General features: G+C 43.2%; 1 protein-coding gene and 1 long non-coding RNA gene across 5 annotated transcripts in view; one reads left to right on the top strand and one right to left on the bottom strand.

The window, feature by feature from the left end:
- CACNB1 (calcium voltage-gated channel auxiliary subunit beta 1) overlaps positions 1–21,989 on the top strand; it is a 65,281-nt gene that overhangs the window by 34,519 nt on the left and 8,773 nt on the right. For 3 of the 4 annotated variants that reach the window (XM_073004206.2, XM_073004207.2, XM_073004208.2), the window contains 7 exons: positions 7,710–7,832; positions 8,032–8,168; positions 9,373–9,449; positions 10,214–10,374; positions 13,725–13,805; positions 17,069–17,127; positions 17,913–18,022. In XM_073004206.2, the coding sequence (XP_072860307.1) occupies positions 7,710–7,832; positions 8,032–8,168; positions 9,373–9,449; positions 10,214–10,374; positions 13,725–13,805; positions 17,069–17,127; positions 17,913–18,022 (748 nt within the window). Of the gene's footprint in view, positions 1–7,709; positions 7,833–8,031; positions 8,169–9,372; positions 9,450–10,213; positions 10,375–12,247; positions 12,268–13,724; positions 13,806–17,068; positions 17,128–17,912; positions 18,023–21,989 lie in introns of all 4 variants that reach the window. The other variant, XM_073004209.2, reaches the window with a different exon arrangement.
- LOC144583634 (uncharacterized) lies at positions 12,542–17,461 on the bottom strand. Its single transcript, XR_013537541.1, has 2 exons — positions 15,065–17,461; positions 12,542–14,711 (listed from the first exon to the last, which is right to left on the bottom strand). It is a non-coding gene; the product is annotated as an uncharacterized LOC144583634 (long non-coding RNA).

The raw sequence follows: 21,989 nt of genomic DNA, 5'->3' as shown, positions 1-21,989 counted from the left end.
AGAGATGGCATTAGTCGAAGAGTGTATATATATATATGAATTAAAATTAAAAGTGTGACAGAGATTGCACAGAGGAAGCTGGAGCTGTAGTACTTATTATGTCTTCCCTTTCTCTTATGAGGGCTAAAGCTCAGGCAGGGCGCAGGGAAACTTAATTCTTATCAGTGGACTTCTCTCTTTTTTTGGTATCCCATATGCATAATAGCAATAATTATGTGCCGTCAAGTCAATTTTGACTCATGGTGGCCCTTTTCAGGGTTTTTCAGGTTGAGGCACAATGGGGAATTGAACTTCCAACCTCTGGCAGGTAACTTAACCACCAGGCATGGAGAATTTAAGATGAAAATTGACTGGGCAGGAGTCTGAGCGTCTTGTATCTCTGGGTGAACCTAATCTGTGGATTGGGTTTTCCATATGCTTATTTGCAAGTGAACAAGATGATAATTTGAAGTTGCATGCCAAGAATGTAATAGACTTTGTAGTGTTGCCCTAGGACAGCCCCATCCACAGTCCATGTATTCACACAGTGCACCTTTGATGCAGCATCCAAATGGGTACTGCTTAGTTGGAGTATCTCAGTCTTTAGTCTTATGGTATCTTAAATATGAAAAAGTTTTATTTGGCATAAGCTTTTGTTTTCCTTTTTCAGAAGGATAAAGGGCAAGCCACAAAATTCTGGTGATCCAGTTTCCCTACGAGTCTTTCTCTCGTGTTGTCTACATTCAAATTAGATAGCAGGGCATATTAAGGCCATATTTCCTCCTTTTATAATTTTATCCCTGTAGGCCCACAGATCTTTCAGTGTTGCATGCCTGACACATTAGACATGCAAACAAAACCATGCTGATTCCTGATGGACCAGTTATAAAATAAAAGCGAGATATGTTGCCAAATGTGGATGGAAGCAAATGACTGTTGGAATAAACAGGAAGAGTTTTCCTTTCAGGGGTCCATGATTCTAGGTATGGAATCAGTACAGTGGACCCTTGACTTACAGATGGCTTGACTTACAGACTTTTTGAGTTACAGACTTCACTGGCTGCAAACTTTAGGTTTGACTTGCAGACTGAGATTTGACTTACAGACCAGAAAAAAACCAAAATGGAACAAAAACGGCCTGTTATGGGATTAATCGGTTTTCAATGCACTGTAGGTCAATGGAGACTTGACTTACAGACTTTTTGACTTGAGAACCGCCTTCCAATACGGATTCTTGCCCACAATAGTAGATATGATAGTCGTCTGAATTGAATGCGCTTATTCCCATCCATTTTAGTTCACTGATGCCCAGGATGTCAATGTTTATTCTTGTCATCTCCTGTTTGATCACATCCAGTTTACCAAGGTTTATAGATCTTACATTCCAGGTTCCTATGTCTTATTTTTCTTTGCAGCATCAGACTTTCCTTTCACTTCCAGGCGCATCCGCAGCTGAGTGTCCTTTCGGCTTTGACTCAACCACTTCATTAGCTCTGGAGCTACTTGTCCTTGTCCTACGCTCTTCCTCAGCATGTTGGATGCCTTTTGACCTGAGGGTCCCATCTTGCCGGTTCCTGCTCCAGGTGGATTGCATTTAGTCAGAACTCTCCACTCTGATCTGTCCATCTTGGGTGTCCCTGCATGGCATAGGCCATAGCTTCTCTGAATTGCTCGAGCCCCTTTGCCACGACAAGGCAGCAATCCATGAAGGAGTTCAGCCAACTTAGCACTTAGTAAATACTAATTTCAGTTCCAGATGTACACTTTAGCATTGTGCCATATTTAACAGAATACACACCCTTGCTCTCCTGATGTATTAGGTGCACCTCACATTGCAGCAGACCATCATCCATAGTGGCTGGGGCAGATGGGCGTTGCAGTCCAAAATATATGGAGGATACGAACTACCATTGACCAGTGGTCCTAGTGGAGTGAGGTTCAGCAAATCATTGCAAGATGAGGGCTCTTACTTCTTATACTGCAGGTTGCCTCCAATGGCAAGGTGAGAAAGACTGTGAAGTATCATTCCTCAGGATTCACATCTCTTGTTGCTGGAATCAAGGGTTGGCTTCTCTACTGGAGAATCTGAACTTCTCTGTAGAGGAAGTCAACACATGGTCCATGCTTCAAGCTTGAAGCACAGGAACTAGTACTGACTGTCCATGGCCCAGTATTTCAGTCACTGAGAATGTGTTTCCACTCTTTAGATTGGCAGGGGCAGAAGGTCTCTGGGAGGAAATCCATGGTTCCCAACTAGAGATGTAAATCCTTGGTTGTCTTCTTTTTGCATGCAAGGAAGAAGAATTGCAATATAATTTTTTCACCTGCAAGAATGGAAAGAAATTTCCTAGAACTTTGGATAGAGTTCTCATGTCAACACACACAACATATTTGCATAAAAGCAAGTATTTTAAAACAAAATTATGTGGTTGTGTGAGTTACACCATTTTCCCAAAACAAGGAATGGCTGCTGCTTTTAAAACTTAACATGTTAGATGTGGCGTTTCCATCCTCCTTAACAATCAGCCAGTCATCCTGTGCTTGTTGTGTATGGGAGAGTGCTTTACTTCTCCAAGGGAACAGCACTGGACATCTTTTGTGCAAATTACAGAGACCTTAAAGGTGGAAGAGAAAACTTTTTTCTGTCACTAGCAGCAAAGAATCTCCCAGTCTCTTCTTATTTTTTTGTCCTCTCCTGACTGCCTAAACTGAAAACAGGAGATGTATATGGCACATATCATTTCCATTCCTACTCTGCATGCTTTCTTCCAGGAAAACATTTACTAGATAGAAGACTCAGAGCTTAGAAACGCTGCTTTCTTCTTCTTTGGACTCCATCTCCCAGAATTCCCCAGTCAGCATAACCACTGCAGCTAAAAGTATCTCAGGAGGGCTGAAATACTCCTGTCTTAGCAAATGGTGATCAGCATTCCTGTTTCCTATCTGACAGACAAGAAGACGCTGGAAAAGCATCTAGTGTGGAGCTCTTTCTGGACCACTTCCTTTCTTCTGCGTTTCGTCTGTTTTGTTTTTTTTTTAATTCCTTCACCTACTCCAACTGAGTCTTTCCGCAGAATCTCCAGGACTTCACTGAGCTGCATTTCTTTTCCCCACCATTAAAATTGATTATCTCTAGAATTCTGTGCAGTGGTCATTCTGGTGCCTAAAATTCCCACCCAGAGTTCATTAATTTTCATTTTCATGTTTACCTCCCATCTTGCCCAAGCAGACCTCTTTGATTAGAGGGTTTCTGACAATCCAAGTCCCATGTGCATTCCCCCTTCCAGTTCAATCAAGATACACACAAAGCTAATGACTTGTCCTGTGTGAGATTTTCTGCAGCTGGCTTCTACCCACAGATGCCTTACAAATCCCCGGCTGGCAAGGCATCAGTGTATTAATATGGCTAATGGAACGGTAAAGCTTTATCTATTCAGAGGGGAGTAGGCAAGGCTTCAGTTACACTCTTTATTAAGTGAACTGGAACCATAAAGCAATACCACCTAAACCAAAGGAAAGGGCTGTGGGTTGGCAGAGACCCAGCCCTTCTTCTCAGCGTATCTAATTATGTGCCCTACAGGTGTTCTGCTGTTGCTCCCCACTGCATGATGCTTCTAGGGTAGGCATCATTACAGTGGCCACACAGAAGCTATTATAGGAAGGCTGCCTATGGTTATGAACAGCCCTGAGAGCTTTCTACCATGTCAACCTTAGCCGTACATAAAAATAAATAAATCTGTTTTGGTCTGTTAGTGTCATTGAAAAATAAAATCTGATAGAAACAGAGGAGAAAGATGGGTTGATTAAAGGAAAACAGAACCCAGGAATGATGATTCCAAAGTATGCCGTCTATGTTGGGATGGTGTTTCTTGACATCTGGATAATTAAAGAGTTAACAGGGAAGGAGAGCTAAGACAAATTACAGTGGTGCCTTGCTTAACGATGATAATCTGTTCTGGGAAAATCGCTGTTAAGCGAAAACATCATAAAGCGAAATTAAAAAGCCCATTGAAATGCATTAAAAACCATTCAATGTGTTCCAATGGGCTGAAAACGCGCCGTTCAGCGAAGATCCTCCATACGGTGGCCATTTTCGGTGCCTGTATAGTGAGGAATACATCCCTAAGCACAGCGGGGAGCCACTTTAAGCACCCGGTGGCCATTTTGAAACCCCGACGATCAGCTGTTTTTTATCGTCGTAAAGCCAAAATTGGTTCCCGAAGAAGGGAACCGATAATCACTAAGCGAAATTCCCCCATTTAGACCATTGTTTTGCAATCACAATTGCGATCACAAAAACATCGTCATAAAGCGGATTCGTCATAATGTGGGGTAATCGTTAAGCGGGGCACGGCTGTACTTTTTAAAAAAAGACTACAGCTCCCAGAGTCAGCATGGCCCCTGACTGACGGTTAATCCAAAAAAATATATTTTGCCCAACCTCTGCAAAGAAGGCTGAAGGCCAGATTATTGATGTGGTCAGAATAAGGGGCCTTTATGGCATTTGGGATGCCAAGACGGTCAAACGTCTTGGCTGTTTTTTCAGAGGGTTCTGGTTGTTACAGCAGGCAGTTCATGCCCTAATCATCAGCAATCCACTCTTTCTCTGGAGCATCCAATCCTACTTTGGCTGCAGCTCTGTGACTGTAACGGATGCAATTAGCTAATGAAATATCCCAGTTCCTCTTGGTCGCTGCTTCTGGTTGTTGGCATAGCCTGTTGCCGCAGCAGCCTTGCAATTAGGATTCCCAAAGTGTTTTGGCCACTGGGATCCAGTCCAACCTCCTCCCAGCCAGGATGATCCAGGAGAGAGGGAGCAGTGGGTGGGAGTGGGTGGCACCCAGAACATCTCTAGGCTTCTGCCTTCTGGGCTTTGAGTCAATAAGTTTTGTCCTCTGCCTTCTCAATGGGTCTTGTAGCAATGTGTTGAATACAGTCTAAGGGCATGGTTACAACAGCAGCAGAGATCAAGATGGCAGGGGAATTTTGGGAGTTGTAGTCCAAAGCTCTATGCAGACCTACAAATGCATATATGCCAGTGGGCATGGCACTTCCTCAGGCCAGCCCCAAATATTTTTCTGTCTCAGGAAGAGAACAAGCTGATAGTTTCCATCTTGAAAAACACCACATGTGAAATCTGACCAGACTGGCAGTTGAATCTTATTCCAGCACTGGATTTTATCACTCCTGAGAGTAGGTGGCTAATGTGGAGAGCACAGAAAAGCCTATTGTGGTGCATATACAGCTGTATCCTGTGCCATGACCACTTAATGACACCCTCCAGCATCTGCTATCTGAGGCAGATTCCTAACTGTACCTTGGCCAAATATAATGAGCAGGGGGAAGATTTCTGTGACATATTTTTTTCTGCAACCTGTGTTTGAGTTTATGGGTGGATTTGAACATGTTTATGATTAATCTTGGGAGAAAGACCAGATTACTCATAAACATGTTTGAACTTGCTTATGGGTTCAAATGTAGGTTGCAGAGAAAATGTGAAATGTCCTAGAAATCCTTCCTCTAATCATGAGTAATTATGTTTGCTTCTTCTTCGTGGTCTCTGTGAATGCACACTAATGGGTTAATCTGCACCTGAGCAGAGGTTTCCAGAATCTTCTAGAGCTTAACACTTGTTCACCAGGACCGCCCACCCTATCGCACGTGGTCTGCCCGTCCTGGCTAGCGCCTCAGTTCCTTTTTGCCATCGCTGAGGTTTCTTCTCTCAGATGAGCTGCATTCGTCTCCTGCACTGAAAAAGGAATTTTCTTGTTAGAGATCCTCAGATAGTGAGAGTCTCCGTTATTCCTTCCTTTTGCTGCCCCCCTTCTTTAACCATCTTTATTTTTTTCCTTGTTTATGGCCTCCTCTGGACCATTTAAACACTGCACTTTGTGCCCCAATAAAATGTCATTCACCAGTGGCCACGATTCCTGCCTTTTCTGCTTGGGTGAAGCTCACCAACTGGCTTCTTGCCCCTTTTGTAAAAAGTTTACAAAACAGGCACTTAAGTTAAGGCAGCAACGCCTATGGTCTTATTTGTGGGAATGTTCCCTTCGTCCCATACCAACTATGGAACCTGCATCATTTTCTCAAGTCCAATCGGTTTCCCCAGGAGCCCTGGTTGCATCTTCGGTGAAATCGAAATCTAAGTCTAAGACCATTATTAAGTCTAATACCTCGGCTGAGGTTACGGTACTGCCTTGTTATGACCATTCGAGACCTTCGGGCTGCTCTGTCTCTGAGTGTCAGTTGGATTCAGCTTCCATTGCTGGTCCACAACCTCCGGACAAGCGGACCCGAAAGGCACATCATACACCAGGGACTGGTCCTACTGATGTCGACGCTCCACTTCCACAGACGTTGACAGGATTATTTGCATCCCATGATTCACTTTCATGGTACTGTCATCCCAAGAGGGTTACCCTCGATCAGCCACCCACGTATTATGAGCTCCCGCCACAGCGATACTGACAGCGTTGATACTGGTACTGGTGCCCTGATATGGAGGTCTATATGGAGCCTAAGCACTCTCGATACTCCTTCTACTATTCCGATTCTAGCTCTGAATCTCCACTTCCATACCAACCATGATACCAGGATCAGTCTACCTCAGCAGAGGACTCCTCAATACCAGTACAGACACAGTGAGTTCAGAAGTCCTCCAGAAAGAGGAAACATACCTCCTCGCATCCCTCTTCTACCAGAACAAATGATATTCAATAAACTTCTGCTGGGCTCAAATGAAAAAGTAATTAAGAAAATGTATGAGTATTTGTTTGAAATTAAAATGCAAGATGAGATGGTAAAAGAATGTATGATTAGGTGGGCACAAAATATAGGACATAATATTGATATTGATCAATGGTTGCAAAGATGGAAAAATAACGTAACTCTCACAAAATCAGTAAATTTCAAGGAGAACATATATGTTTTATATGATTTTAAAAAAATTGTCAAAGATTTATACAGAGGTGTCAAATGTTTGTTGGAAGTGAGAAGCACAAGAGGGAAGCTTCTACCATATGTGGTGGACTTGTAGAGTAGTGAAACAGTATTGGATAGCAATACATACTCTATTACAAAAAATACTGCTTTGTAATATTCCACTAACCCCAGAATTGTTTTTACTGAGCATTATACCAGATAATATAGATAAGACAAAGAACTACCTAGTTCTATATATATATAGTCACTGCAGCCAGAATTCTTTACGCCAAGAATTGCAGGAAATCAGAGATACCGAAACAAGAGGAACTCATTGAGAAGATACGGGAAGTGGCAGAAATGGATATTCTATCAGAAATGTTGAAAGATTGGCCGATGCAAAAGGCAACTGAATGATGGGATTTATTATATACTGTAAATGGCTTGAGTCACCAGATAGTGCTTGAATAACATAGAATTAAACTAAGTAGTAACTGTAAGTTGAAACCTGGAGGGCAATCAAATTGTAGAAAGACGAAAAGGCTACTTGATATCGCAACATGAACATATTGGATGATAGTACATTTTGTGTTCTCCTTCCCCCCTCCCCCCATATCCCCCTCTACCTTTTGTACTCCTTACCTTATCCCTAGTTGTTAAAAATAAAAAATAAATTAAAAAAAGAAATGTTGCATATATGTGCAGCTGCATATTCTGAAAAATCTGATAAATGTTTAAAAAATTCAGCCTGACCTTACCCCCACTGTTTGCCTAAACTCAATGAAATCTTTTGTTTTGTTTTGCAGACCAAGCCAGTGGCATTTGCTGTAAGGACAAATGTGGGCTATAATCCATCACCCAATGACGATGTGCCAGTCCAAGGCATGTCTATTTCCTTTGAACCCAAAGACTTCCTTCATATCAAAGAGGTAAGGGCAATAGGTGTCTAAAGTAAATATGAGGTGTCATTGAGGGACAGCGGACCCATGGATGTAGCCCACTTACACCCAGCAATTTGCAAAGATGTACGCACCTTACACAAAATAAGTCAGAAAAACTCAGTTTTCTTCCTCCCTTACTGCCTGCTTCATATGTCTCACAATATGGATGCTGTCTTCTCCACTCCAGAAATACAACAATGACTGGTGGATCGGCCGGCTGGTTAAAGAAGGCTGTGAAGTTGGCTTCATCCCTAGCCCTGTCAAGCTGGAGAACATGAGGGTGCAACAGGAGCAAAAGATGAGGCAACACCGCCTCAGCTCCAGGTGGGATAGGATGAGAGGAGGGGACGGGAGGGGATGGGAGGAAGAAGAGGCAGAACATAGAACAATGGTTCCCAAACCTTGGGGCATCACACCCTCTTTTTGATCTTTGAGAAACCCTGATCCTTCCTCACCTCCCTTTTACCACCATCCAACCCCTTTTAACAAGCAATATATACTTTAAAATTAAAAATAAACAAAGTTATATTTCAAATTAACACAAATAGTTTTTGTTAAGAAAGCTTGAATTCAATTTATAATATCTGGCACAGAAATCATTTAAGCTGATGAAAAAGACCCTTTCCAGTATGAAGATTTCACAGTCTTATACTCCCTTTGAGAAATGATGATATATAATCTTCCACATCATCTTGCCTGGCATTGCCATTTAAAGTAGGGTGGGATAACCTTTGGCCTGCCAGATACCTGGTTGTAGCTCCTATCACTCCTGACTTTTGACCATGAGATGGTGCAACTTAGAGCCCAATAACATCAGAAGATCAGAGGTTCCCCACTCCTGGTCAATTGCAGTTATGCTGTAGGGAAGTTCTCTTCCTGAGAAATGCAAGGTGCACTTTCTTCAGCCCGAAACCTTGGGCTGCAGTTCCCACCAGCTCCAGTAACTATGCTGGTTGCTGTCCAACACCTCAGGAGGCATCAACTTGGGGAAGGCTCATGTAGGCGACTGCCATCCATCAGAGCTGATAGTATTAAGCAGTTAAACTTAGGACTCTGTCAGATCTATTACTGGGAAGCCTGGAATGGGAGCCGCAGCAACTTGTTTGAAACTGTATCCAAACAGCTTATGTCCTTAAATAAATATGCCTACTGTTGATATAAAAGTGGGAATTTGAAGGACTTCGGAAGGGCTATCATACCAGGCCTGGATCATCATGATGTGGGAGATCTAACAACCAAGGTGTGCATCCGTTGTACCTGAGACCAGGAATAAGATCTTGGAAACATTCTGTTATGGGTTGCACCTCCTTAAATCCCACAGCTAGCATCGACACTGGGAGGTATAGCTTGTGAAAGTAATTTTATCAGATGGAACAGATGCTCCTTCACTGAGAGAGAATGAGATCTATCTCAGTGAAGAAGCGTCACCATCTCATAGTCTTTAGTAAGAAGGTCTTGAGCTTGGGTCTGCTTCTTTGGTCTTTAAACTCTATACCTGTCCTACTTTATTGGCTCTTTCCTTTTGCAGTAAATCAGGAGACAACTCCACCTCCAGCCTGGGAGATGTGGTGACAGGCCCCAGGAGACCCACCCCTCCTGCCAGTGGTAAGACTGTTCCCACCAAACACAGAACGATGTTGGCACCTCCACCTTTCTGGAGCCATCCCAGATGTGAAATGAGGAGAGTTTGAAGCCTCCCAAAATACATTGCTCACTTTAGCAGCTCTTTATGCTTGAAGCTACATGTGCTACAGAAGTAGATGCTAGTCTAGAGGTAGCAGGGTGGGCTGGATCAGTTTTGTTTCTAGGTGCGGGTTGTCATGTTTGAGATAAAAAAAAAAACACCCTCTCTACAAGTCAAAAAGTTGCACATCAAACAAAGAAGGTGTTAGTCAGCCCAGTCCATTCCCTCTGCCTTGTTTTTGGAATTTGCAAGGAGCTTTTGCTTTTGGCTCACTGAACCATGGGAAGTCTTCAAAAACTGGCAGTCCAGCACCTACACCCTGAAGCAGTACACTGTGCTCTGCTACTATAGAATGATATCACTTATCTGCACATACGTACCTGGCGTGAGTCTTAGGCCTCCATAGTAGCCTTATGACAGTCCTTTTATTGCTTAATGCCCTCCCTTTTTAAAGAATGCTCTGGAAATTGGAATCTCTATTCCGTATGCTTTATTTCCTCCTTCATTCTTTAGATTATATTATTTCATTTCATTTTGATTTTCCTTTCAAGGAATTCCTTTTAATTTGTATTTCTCACCTTTTTCAGTTTCTACTACCTCTCTTTTGTTGTTGCTCTTGTTTGTTTGTTTCCTATTTTTTCCCCCTATCTTTTATTTCCTTCTCCCCTTCCCCATCCCCTCCCAGGTCACTTGGACATGACTAACTTAGCTTATGACCCTGACGCCCTTGAATTAGAGGAGGAGGAGGAGGCGGCAACTGAAGAGAACCAGCGAACCCCTAAGACTAGTGTTAGCAGCGTCACCACACCCCCTTCTACCACCAAGCGCATCCCCTTTTTTAAGAAGGTAATAGTGCCCCTGTCTCTCCTCACACTTGCTTGCTATGTTCTCTTATGATGCCTGCCTGTGTGTGTAGGCTTTTCTCACCCAGAAATCAAGCGCTTGTGTGTGTAGGATGGAGGCGTTGGGAGAGGCATGTTCCAGGAGGATATTTGATTAATGGGCCTGATCACCCATAGCATAAGGGTGCACTGTGGTGGGCCCCCAAAAGCCAACTGCCCTCCTACTAGGCGAAGACTGGAATGGACAACATCTTGGGGAATACAGAAGAACCAAGAGGCTACACATACTGTGTTTGTCACAAACTTAACATACAAGGCACAAGAGTGGCATGTTCCAGTGATCACACACATTCACATGTGTACGAGTTAAAAGATGCATTGGCAACCAACTGACTCATACCTTCATGTGGATCTTGGCCAATGAATTGGGTCCAACTGACTACACCTCCTTTTCCCTGTTACATCATGCACCATGGGAGTGCAATGATCAAATGGTTCCTCCCATGGGAGCAATAAAAACAGAATGCTCCAGGACTCCTGTTTTCCTCTCATTCCTTCTCCTCAATATAAATCCTTCAAAGACAAAGATTCTAGTCATTTTCCCCATGAGATCTATGCAAGTCGTATATTCCACTCCTTCCCCTGTACTGTATGAGATCCTGCCATTGTACCAATTCTTCCCTATATGGATTCCAGGGGTGGAGCATTCCTGCAATCCATTCTCTCACCCAAAGGACTTTCCAGTAGTGGAATATTGCTGCATGGGAACCAAAAAAGTGACAGAATCAAGCAACACACTTTGACAGGGAAGCGAAACATCCCAGCACCCCATAACAAGCTTGAATATGGGGTCGATTTCCAACTCCATTTAAAGGAGACATTCCTAATGCTGTTCCCCCCACCCCTTTCTCCTCAAGACTACAGTTTGGAATGGTATATGTCTCTGCAGATTCTCCTCTTTTTTTTTCGCTTGGAGCCATTTAGAAGAGTAATAGACTGGAGGCTGATTGCTAAGCAACCTCTAAAAATGCGGGATAGAAACTACTTGAGGGACAAACTACATGTTACTCTGACAGTCCCAGAATGCTTTGCAACAAATAAAGAGATAGAAGAGAGAGGGTAACTTTTCATTGCCAGCTGCTGCTCTGCAGAAACTCCTTCTTTCACCTACAGTAGATTCTGGACCAATGCTCACAAGGGTCTATAATACTGGGTAGGTGGGAAAGGAACAAGCAGGTGGGTGAGGGATTTTTATGCGGGAACAGTTCACAGTAAAATGGGGAAGAACTCCCTTCATCACTATTTCTCCACTGCAATATAGCTCACCTCAAAGGGTCTGTCAGGGGTAATATTGTACAAGGCTGCCCAGGCAACATGTTGTTTGGCCTTAGAGGGATTCAAACAGTTGGGCTACCATGAACAGATAAGTCAACCATGCTGGGCTAGGAGAACATGGCCTAAAGGAGATTTCAAGTCCAGAAATTTCAATCTGAAGTCAATTCCCCACCTCCATTTGTGGGAGTTAATTCAGAGCTGGGACGTGTTCCTTTTCCTATACAACTCGCAGAATCCCTCAGCTAGAATGACCACTGATGATCACTGACTATTTTGGCCAAGGGGTTCCACCAGTGGCCATTCTGGGTGAATGATTCTGAGAGCTGTAGTTTTTAAAAAATGGAACGTAATACACACCACATGTGCTTCCCTGAGCTCTACTTGTGTGCCCCCTCCCACTTTCCTGGGCCTGCCTGTGCTTCTGCTGGAATGAGCTGTCAGTAACATGCATGCCTTGTTTGTTTTTCTCTTGCCTATCTCTCCTTCCGTTCCCATGCCTCCTTGTCCCCCACTCACCCATTAATGGCGATCACTGGACATAGCCAAGCAGAAGCAAAAATCGGTAAGTAAGCTTATAAAATATCAGCCTAGACAGTGGCAGTTTCCCATAGAAATGCTCCCTCCCAGGAGACTTTTCCTATCCACTTAGCAACCAATAGGAAGGTGATATTGAGACCCCAAAGCTTATGTGTGTGATTGCTCCCCCACTCCAATATGCATTCCTTTTTTCTTTAAGGCACAGTCAACAGCAAACCTTGACTGCAACTCCAAGATCTTATGTCATGAATTTCAGCACTCAAACAAGAAGGGTGGGCAGGAAGAATCAGCAAAGGGGAGGGGGGAAAGAGGTGAGAAGGTGTGGTACTAAAGGAGTCAAGGTTCTACATCTGCCTGCATACAGCTGATGCTATATGCATGCATCTACTATTCCTTTATTTTTATTTATTTATTTATTTAAAATATTTATATGCTGCCTTTCTCCCAAAGGATCCAAGATGGATTACAACATTAAAAAAAATAAAGTTAAAATCTAAATAATAAATTATTACAAAATCAAAAAAGCATCAAACAGGCATATTAAAAGTCATAATAAGAGCAGTATTAGAAATAAAAGTAAACCAATGGAATAAAACAATCCCTTTTTAAAATCCCCTTGATCAAGCAGTCATTTAAAGGAAAGTCTGCCTGAAGAGAAAGGTCTTTGCCTGCTTGTGGGAGGACAGCAAAGATGGGGCCAGCCTGGCCTCCTTTGGGAGGGAGCTCCATATTTTGGGAGCAGCAACAGGGAAGGCCCTCTCCTGTGTTCCCACCAAGTGCACCTGTGAGGGTGATGGGATTGAGAGAAAGGCCACTCCTGATGATCTTAATACTCAGGTAGGGTCATAAAGTGAGGTGCAGTCTTTCAGATGAGCCATTCTCAATCTTTTTTGGGCCACAGCCATAAACACAATATGAAAGGAATCTCAGCTGACTCAGGATTGTATAAGCTGCATAACAAACCTCATAAGGTGGTGTGTGAAGAATTGTTTCCAGTCTCTGGCTCCCTTCAAATGCATCCGAGACCCCGGGGGCTATAAGAACAACTGCTTTAGATAGTTTGGAGCTAGAATCGTAACAAATTTGGCATCAAACAAAGAACAGAGAGTGTTTATTTCTTGTTGTATGCATGTAAGTCACCTGGTCAGTGTTCCAAGACAGATTATGCATGAAGATGTATCAGCTCCATGGAGGCAGTTGTTGTTTATTTCATGCTTCATCCTGCAAGTGTCAGAGTCATATTCTGAAGGGCTGGGACCTCAATGCCCTCTGCTTTTTCTCTCCACACACATCACAGCCTCTCCATGGTGTGTGCATGAAGGAGCTGGCCCCATTAACAAGAAGAGCAGTTAGGGCAGTTTTGATTTCAGAGTTTCGGTTAAGCAATTGAGATTGCGTCTAAACAAACCCAGTGCCTGTGGTACTGAAGTGGAGGTATTCTAGAGCAAGCCTTGTAACTTCTTATTTTCTCTTTCCTTTCAGACCGAACACGTGCCACCATATGACGTGGTTCCTTCCATGCGGCCCATCATTCTTGTTGGCCCATCCTTGAAAGGTTATGAGGTGAGGCATTAAAAGAGGCAAGAAGTGCATGGGGTAGAGAGAGACGTGACACTACAGTGAATGGAATGCAGGGGCAGGGCAAGGGTCTTGCTTGCTGTGGGAATGAGAAACACTCAGGAGGGCCAGTTCAAGTCTGCGTTGCCTGTCGCAATCCCCTGTTCAAACCCTTTCCAGCCCCTTCTGCCTGGTTACTGGACTGTGGTGTTCCAATCTACTGGAGCTCCTCCCAGCTCTGTTATTTAGGGCCCCCTACTGTAGGCCACGTCCCACCCAGAACGGCTGTCTGTTTAAGTGGCTTTTTACACTGCTTTCCAATTTCTACTTCCAATATTTTGCTGGATTGTTCTGCTATAGGCATCCAGCTGTGCAACTTAAGCATTTTTAGTACAATGGGTGGAAATGAATGGGAAGCACTGGGGCACAGAGGCTGGGTGGAAGAAGTGGTGTTCAATTTTCTTCTTTGCATGTTTATTTACAGATGAAATACAGTGGTGCCTTGCATTACGATGTTAATTCATTCCGGTGAAATCACTGTAAAACGAAAACATCGTAAAGCGAAAACAAAAAAGCCATTGAAACGCATTAAAGCCTGGTTAATGCGTTCCAATCAGCTAAGAACTCACCGTCCAGTGAAGATCCTCCATAGGGGCATCCATTTTCAGGTGCCTGTGCAGCGAAAAATGGCTCCTAAACACAGTGGGGAGCCCTTTTGAGCACCCGGTGGCCATTTTGAAAACCTGCCGATCAGCTGTTTTGATCGTTGGGAAGCGAAAATCGGTTCCCGAAACAGGGAACCGATCATCGCGCAGCGAAATTCACCCATTCAAAACGTCGTAATGCAGATTCGTCGTTAAACGGAGCGCTCGTCTTGCGAGGCACCACTGTATCTTGTAATTAGTAACTGCTCTCCTCTGAGGGACGTGGTGGCGCTGTGGGCTAAACCGCAGAAGCCTGTGCTGTAGGGTCAGAAGACCAGCAGTCGTAAGTTCGAATCCACGCGACGGAGTGAGCGCCCGTCGCTTGTCCCAGCTCCCGCCAACCTAGCGGTTCGAAAGCATGCAAATGCGAGTAGATAAATAGGGACCACCTCGGTGGGAAGGTAAACAGCGTTCCGTGTCTAAATCACACTGGCCATGTGACCACGGAAAGATTGTCTTCGGACAAACGCTGGCTGTATGGCTTGAAGAGCGGGATGAGCGCCGCCCCCTAGAGTCGGACACGACTGGACAAAAATTGTCAAGGGGAACCTTTACCTTTACCTCCTCTGACTCCTGAAAATGCTGTTTGAAAGTTGGTGATGGAATCCCTGCACAGGATAATCCCCAGTGTTATCTCTGATCTTTGATTGACAATAGTACAGATTCCTTCTCTGTGTGTATATGTATGTGTCAGCTGGGTAGGGAAGGGATGTCAGGGAAGAAGCAGCGCAAGCCGGGAAATGCAGGCATGCTAGATTGGGCCCACATCCTTTTTTAAAAAAAATTGGGACCACAGAAATATTTAGCGAATAGAGATGGGCACTAATCACAGTTTGGTGGTCCGGCACAGCTCAGAGGACTGGCCTGCAGGTTGTTGCACAGGTGTTCCGGATTCCATGACCTGCCTCCTCCCACAGAGGAAGAGGTGGAGCAAGGAAGCCCATATCTCTGCTTCTGATGGGGCATTCTTGTGGGCCACTAGTGCCCTGTCCACCTCTCATATATGTATGATTCCCCTGGTTTTAAACCTGACAAATTTAATCTGCCAGTATATGTTTGTTTTTATCTTTTCTCTTTCTGACTCAAATGCTAGTGTACAAGGTGGATTATCAAAACCGCTTTGAAGAGCAGAAGTTAGAACAAGCTCAAAAGTAATCTCTAGTTTATATATATATCTGCCACTTGGAATCCCATGTGCCCACGAATCATTGCTTTAGCACACATGCTCACTAGTCTTGTGCATGGTTTCATGAATCTGTATAGAAACAGTAACTCAGGAGATCCTGAAAAATATAAACATAATTAGTTGAACAAGGAGCTGAATTATCTAGTTCTAAGTCTGGACAGGCAGAAAGCCTGCAGGGAGGTAATTCAGAAGAATAATTTTGCGGTCTTTCCGTGACACGCTACCCAAACTGAGATAGTGCAGCAGTTGTAGATGCTGGTAACAAAATCAAAATTTTCATCTCAACCAGTGTGGACCCATTGAATCAAATAAAGTTATAACAATTGGATTTAGGTCTTCATTTCTTTTTTCATTTTCTGCCATTCTGGTGTTTACATGCCACTCAGATGGTCTAACAAGCAAACCCAATCATACTCTTATACTGAATCAGCTCATTGATTTATCCAGGCCAGTACTAGCTACACAGATCTACAGCAGTTCTCCAAAGTTTCAGGCAGAAAAATTTCCATCCATATCTGGAGATGCTAAGGACTGAACCTGGGAATTCCTGCCTGCATGTGCTCTGCCACTGAGCTACAGCTAAATGTGTGCAGATTTGTGCCTATGGACTACCAGAATTCTCTAGGCAGCTATGCATGACGATTTGTTCTAGCCCAGGTGTGCTGCCTGGGGAATTATGGAAATCCTTGCAGTCCAAAGATGCAGATCTGCACAGAATGACTGTGCAGCACAGTGTAATTACAGAGAAATGACAAAAATTATAAAACAGATATGCAATCAAGAAAGCTCATGCCTAAAGCAGTGGCCTGGGATTGTTTCTCTGATGTCACTAATTCTCCAGGCAAAGAAGATTCTGGGCTCTTGTTTGAGCATCACCCCAACGTGACCTTCTTACCATTGCCCTCTTCTCATCAGCAACCCACTGAGAATGGGAAGGAATCAACACCCAATTTGCAGTGCTTTGGTTTAAGCTCCATCACCCAGTACACCATGTGTTGGATGATTGATTTAGTTGTGCAACACTGAAAACACTAAGCAGACGATGCTGAAAGAGGCTAACATTTAAGAAATAGAAATGGAAATGAAATTCTGCCCTCAGTCTTTTTCTCAGTAGCTTTTATCCATAGAGTGGGACACCCCACACATCTGGATCACAAGGTCTGTGAGTGCTGGGAAAACACACATCAACAACAAAGCTTGAGCTATTCAGAGAAGCCTTTATTAAGAACCAGGATAAGCATATGGCCTCTTTTTCGTCTCTGTTTGTGCATGCAACCCACTTCTATCTCTCAATCCACACAAATTCTACCATTTCAGTTCTGACTTCTTCCCCCCTGCTCCTGTCTGTTTCTCTCTCCCCACCCATTTTACCTTCTTAGGTGACGGACATGATGCAGAAAGCTTTGTTTGATTTCCTGAAACGCCGATTTGATGGCAGGTACAAACCAAAGTCTTGCAGGTTGCAATGGGGGGATCTTGACAACTTCCATTTGTGCTGTAATCTGTATGTCCAGATCCCAGGTCCTGGGGTAGCTCCAAGGGAAACCTGATTGAAGGCATAGGAAATACAGTGGACCCTCGACTTACAGACAGCTCGACTTACAGACTTTTCAAGTTACAGACTTCTCTGGCCGCAAAATTTAGGTTCGACTTACAGCCGGAGAATCAACCTACAGACCAGAAAAAAACCAAAATGGAACAAAACGGGACGAAAACGGCCGGTTACAGATTAATCGGTTTTCAATGCATTGTAGGTCAATGGAGACTCACCCTACAGACTTTTCGACCTTTAGCCACCGTTCCAATACGGATTAATTCCGTAAGTAGAGGGTCCACTGTAAAAGGTTTGAGGCAGATGTTCTGCCTCCCATAATCTTTATATGTTCCCTACAGTTTTGTTGAGTATGTATCATCTGCCCCTTTTCAAATGTTTCCCCTCCCTTTCCAGAACATAAGAATTAGACATTTCTTCTGAAACTAAAAAATGAAGTACTTTAATTTCTATTAACAGAAAGCTAGATTCACTGACTTGTGCAGAATTCTGATTTTATGCAAGCTGTTTGTTTCTTTGTGTGGATATTGAAATTATTAAATTTCTGTTAGTAGATACTCGGATTATCTCTAGGTTTGCAATCACTTGGATTAAGTCCCTAATGATGAGGTGGGAATGTCTGGCAAATGAGCTTTGCTCTCTGGGGCTTCTCTTCCTTCTGTCTCCTGCAGAATATCAATCACACGTGTGACAGCTGATATCTCCTTGGCTAAGCGCTCTGTCCTCAACAACCCTAGCAAACACACCATCATTGAACGCTCCAGTACTCGCTCTAGTCTAGGTAAGCTGTGGCTGAGACCCTAAGAAGAAAGAAAGTATGGTCCTTTGCCATTTTTATAAGCTTTTTATTTTCTCAGGTCTTCTTTCTTTCTTTCTTTCTTTCTTTCTCTCTCTCTCTCTCTCTCTCTCTCTCTCTCTCTCTCTCTGTCCCTCCCTCCCTCCTTCTTTCGTTCTTTCTTTCTTTCTTGGTGAGGTAATAGGAGGTAGAGTAGGAAATTGTAACGGTATGTTTGCAGTTGCATGGCACTAATTTATTGCATGATGGGTGTTCAAGCCTTTCTTGCTTGCTTGCCTAATTTTGATCTGTATCAACCAAAAGCAGCTGTTCCAAGATGCTTCTGGATTTCCCATAATGTTTTACAGAATTGCATCTTCTTTTCCTGTCCCTGACAGAATTGGTCCTACACATATCAGAGATGATTAGGGCTGTTTCCACATCATCAGTGACATGTACAGTGGTGCCTCGCTTAATGATTGCCTCGCTTAATGAGGAAATCGTTGTACGATTAGTTTTTTGCAATTGCTTTTGGGATTGCAAAACAATGGTTTAAATGGGGTTTTTCCACTTTGCGATGATCGGTTCCCTGCTTCGGGAACCGATTTTCGCTTTACGAGGATCAGCAAACAGCTGATCGTCGGGTTTCAAAATGGCTGCTGGCTGAAGAAAATGGCCCCCCGCTGTTTTCTAGGACAGATTCCTCACTTTACAGGCACTGAAAATGGCCGCCATATGGAGGATCTTCGCTGGACGAGCAGGTATTCGGCCCATTGGAACGCATGGAATGGTTTTCAATGCGTTTCAATGGGGTTTTTTATTTCGTTTGATGACGTTTTCGCTCTACAGCGATTTTGCTAGAACGAATTAACGTCATCAAGCGAGGCACCACTGTACTTTAGGATGAAGCTGGGATATACTTTGTGTGGTTGTGACAACTGCTAGATAGCTCAGTGGTTTAGGTGCCTGGCTGCAGAGCCAGAGGTTGGGAGTTCAATTCCCCAGTGTGCCTGTTTTGACAGAGGCTGGGCGTGGTGATCCATAGGGTCCCTTCCAGCTCTGCAGTTCTCAGATAATGATTATGATGATATGACAGTGCACCATCACAATGCATAACAAATCCAAAGGTGGGGCTAGTGGGACTAGAATTCAAATGGTCACTACAGGATGTAGTTCAGAATTTCTGCACCTCTGTGCATGATGGGTGGGGGCAGAATGTTCTTCAGTGAACAGTTGGAAAGAGAGAGACCTGTTGGTTCTGTAAACTGTTGTCTGTTTTCAGTTCCCTGCATCAGTTGGCATCAGACTTGGTTGACCTCTTTGCTGCTTCCCAACTCACTCTTCTCTTTTCCCCCCTTCCTACAATTTTCTTTCCCTTGCATCTGCACCTCCACTTCCCTCCTCTGCTCCTGATACAGATGTCTTGGGTATGTAACCTTTAACCTCACAAGCTGTCAAAAGCACTCAGTAAAAAAAAATTAACTCAGCTTAATTCCAGGATGAGAAGGATGCTTGGTTGAGTAGGATGGATCTATATAATTTTTTTCCCTCCTGGATAGGGAATTTCAAAACCAGAACGAAACTATACACTTTGGTTCTGCCAAAATGTGATAGATTTTTGTTCATTTTGAAATTATTTTCAGTGTGTGAAATGGTAAGCCGCTTCTTTCGTTCTTCCTTATTGTGCCAAAAGTGTAAAAGGCCATGGCAAATCCAGAAAAGACTGTCGTTTATTTGTTTGGTCTAAAAAATAATAATGGTCAGGCTGAAAACCAGGAATAGTTCTTTCCCCAATTTTAGACTGCAACTCTGTGCCTAATTACCCGGGAGTGAGTCCAGTCGAAACCAGTGGGACTTAGTTCTAATTAAATAGGAACTGAGTGGCACTAGGCAAAAAGTTGTTATAAAAGTCTTTGTGCATTAAATCCCTAGAAAGATGCAAAACAAGCAAGCAAGCAGAACAAACTCCTGCACAGTATCCCATGTAATTAGTAACTGGGCTGTCCAGATGGGTAGTAGAAAATCAATGCTAATTGGAATGGTTATAAAAACTGAAATGAATCAGAACTTGGCAACTTTGGTTTCCATGCTGGCTGGAGTAGGAACTGTAGTCCACATGTAGGAATTTTAGTCTAAAACAGTAAATGGTCCCAAGCTCTGAAACAAATATATGACATTCTTCATGGTAAAAAGAGCAGAAAGGGAGAGAGGAGTAGAGTAAAAAAAAATTTTCCCTGTGGTGAAACCACATTAAGGGATGTTAAAAATTTCCACCCAAATAATGGGGTTTTTTTGTCCACATCCCATTGATTTCAACAAGAAAAGAGTTATTTCTTTTCCCTGTTGGTGGAATGTTCAGAAGTTCAACTCTGACCACACCAACATTGTGCCCTAATTTTGGTGTGGTCTCTCCAAATGTGGTCAGTCTCAGCAAGTTCTTAGCTGATTTCTTACTGCATAAAAATGAAGGGCACTGGGGACAATCGGTTGAGAAGGATATTTTTTTATTTAGTATGCATTTGTTTTACTTATTACATTTATTGATTTTGACTTTGCTCTAAGGAACTGCCTCCCCTCATTTATTCTCACAACAAACAGCCCTGTAAAGTAGATTAGGCCAAAAGAAAGAGAACAGCTTAGAGTCACTCAGTGGATTTTGTGACTCAGGGCCCTGTTACATTAGCAATATGTAACACAATACATGTTGGTGTTCTTCAATTAGATTTATAATCATGTGACAGTCGTGGAAATAGTCCAGTAGCTGTGGCCCACCCCTAGGAGCCAGCCAAGAAGAATGCGACTGGCTTCACTGCCACAGCTCCTCTCAGCTAGCTCCTGGGACTGGACCACCAACATGGGGACTCCTACGGGATACCCTTCGCCCTGCCTCCATCCCATGAGTACCAGAATGTTTTATACCTACCGAGGCATTCGAATAATTCAAATACTTTGAATACTACACTACATGAATTGGACATCCATGATAAATTAAATGATCCTCTGGCGGAAGACTAAATTAGCATGCTTCCTTTCCAAAGAAAGGGTTCCCTGTAAAAAAATAACAATCTGAATTTACTTGTGCATTGTGCAATCACTCTTTTTTATATTGATTGAACTACAGCTCTTCTTACAAGTGTAACCAGGCTCTCAGTAAGGATTTGAATGTGCAAAAGGGGAATGCTTAGGTGATTTTCTTCCCTCTTTTCCTCTTCATTAGTCCATGAATTTTAATTTGTTGACTAGTTTATTAATTAAATTCACCAGATTGTTAAATTGGTAGGCTTTAAAGTATCGCTTAGAATATCTGAAAGTGAATTATCGTTTGAGGTCGTAAAAGAAAATGGTGTGGGCTTATTAAGGATTCCAATCATTTAAAATTAATATATTCGCAAAGGCTTTCACAGCCGGGATCTAAGGGGTCACGGACCGCATGGGGAAACTTTCGAAAAAACACAACCTACAAACAGTATTCAAGCCCACCACAAAAATACAACAAATGTTACGGTCAGCAAAGGACAGAAGGGACTCTCTCACCACTGCAGCAGTATACCGGAAACCTTGCAGTTGTGGCCAGGTATATATATTGGAACCACAAAACGAAGCATCCACACCAGAATCAAAGAACATGAGAGACACTGCAGACTAAAACAACCAGAAAAATCTGCAGTAGCTGAACATGCCCTGAAACAAACTGGACATGAAATTCTATTTCAAAATACTGAAATACTGGACAACACCAGCAATCATTACGTCAGACTGCACAGGGAAGCCATTGAAATCCACAAGCACCAGCACAGTTTCAACAAAAAAGAGGAAAATGTGAAGCTCAACAAAACTTGGCTCCCAGCTCTCAAAAGTACATACAGCGTGCAAAAGATCCGCGAACTTTACCCAGCCACAAGGACAGGGGATCACTACACACAAAAGATCAGCTAATGACACCCATCAACCACAGGAACAGATAATCTCTTCT

The sequence above is a fragment of the Pogona vitticeps genome, chromosome 6 (genome assembly GCF_051106095.1).
Source record: "Pogona vitticeps strain Pit_001003342236 chromosome 6, PviZW2.1, whole genome shotgun sequence".
Lineage (NCBI taxonomy): Eukaryota > Metazoa > Chordata > Lepidosauria > Squamata > Agamidae > Pogona > Pogona vitticeps.
The sequence above is the reverse complement of the archived record's forward strand: the minus strand, read 5'-3'. Positions and strand labels throughout refer to the sequence as shown.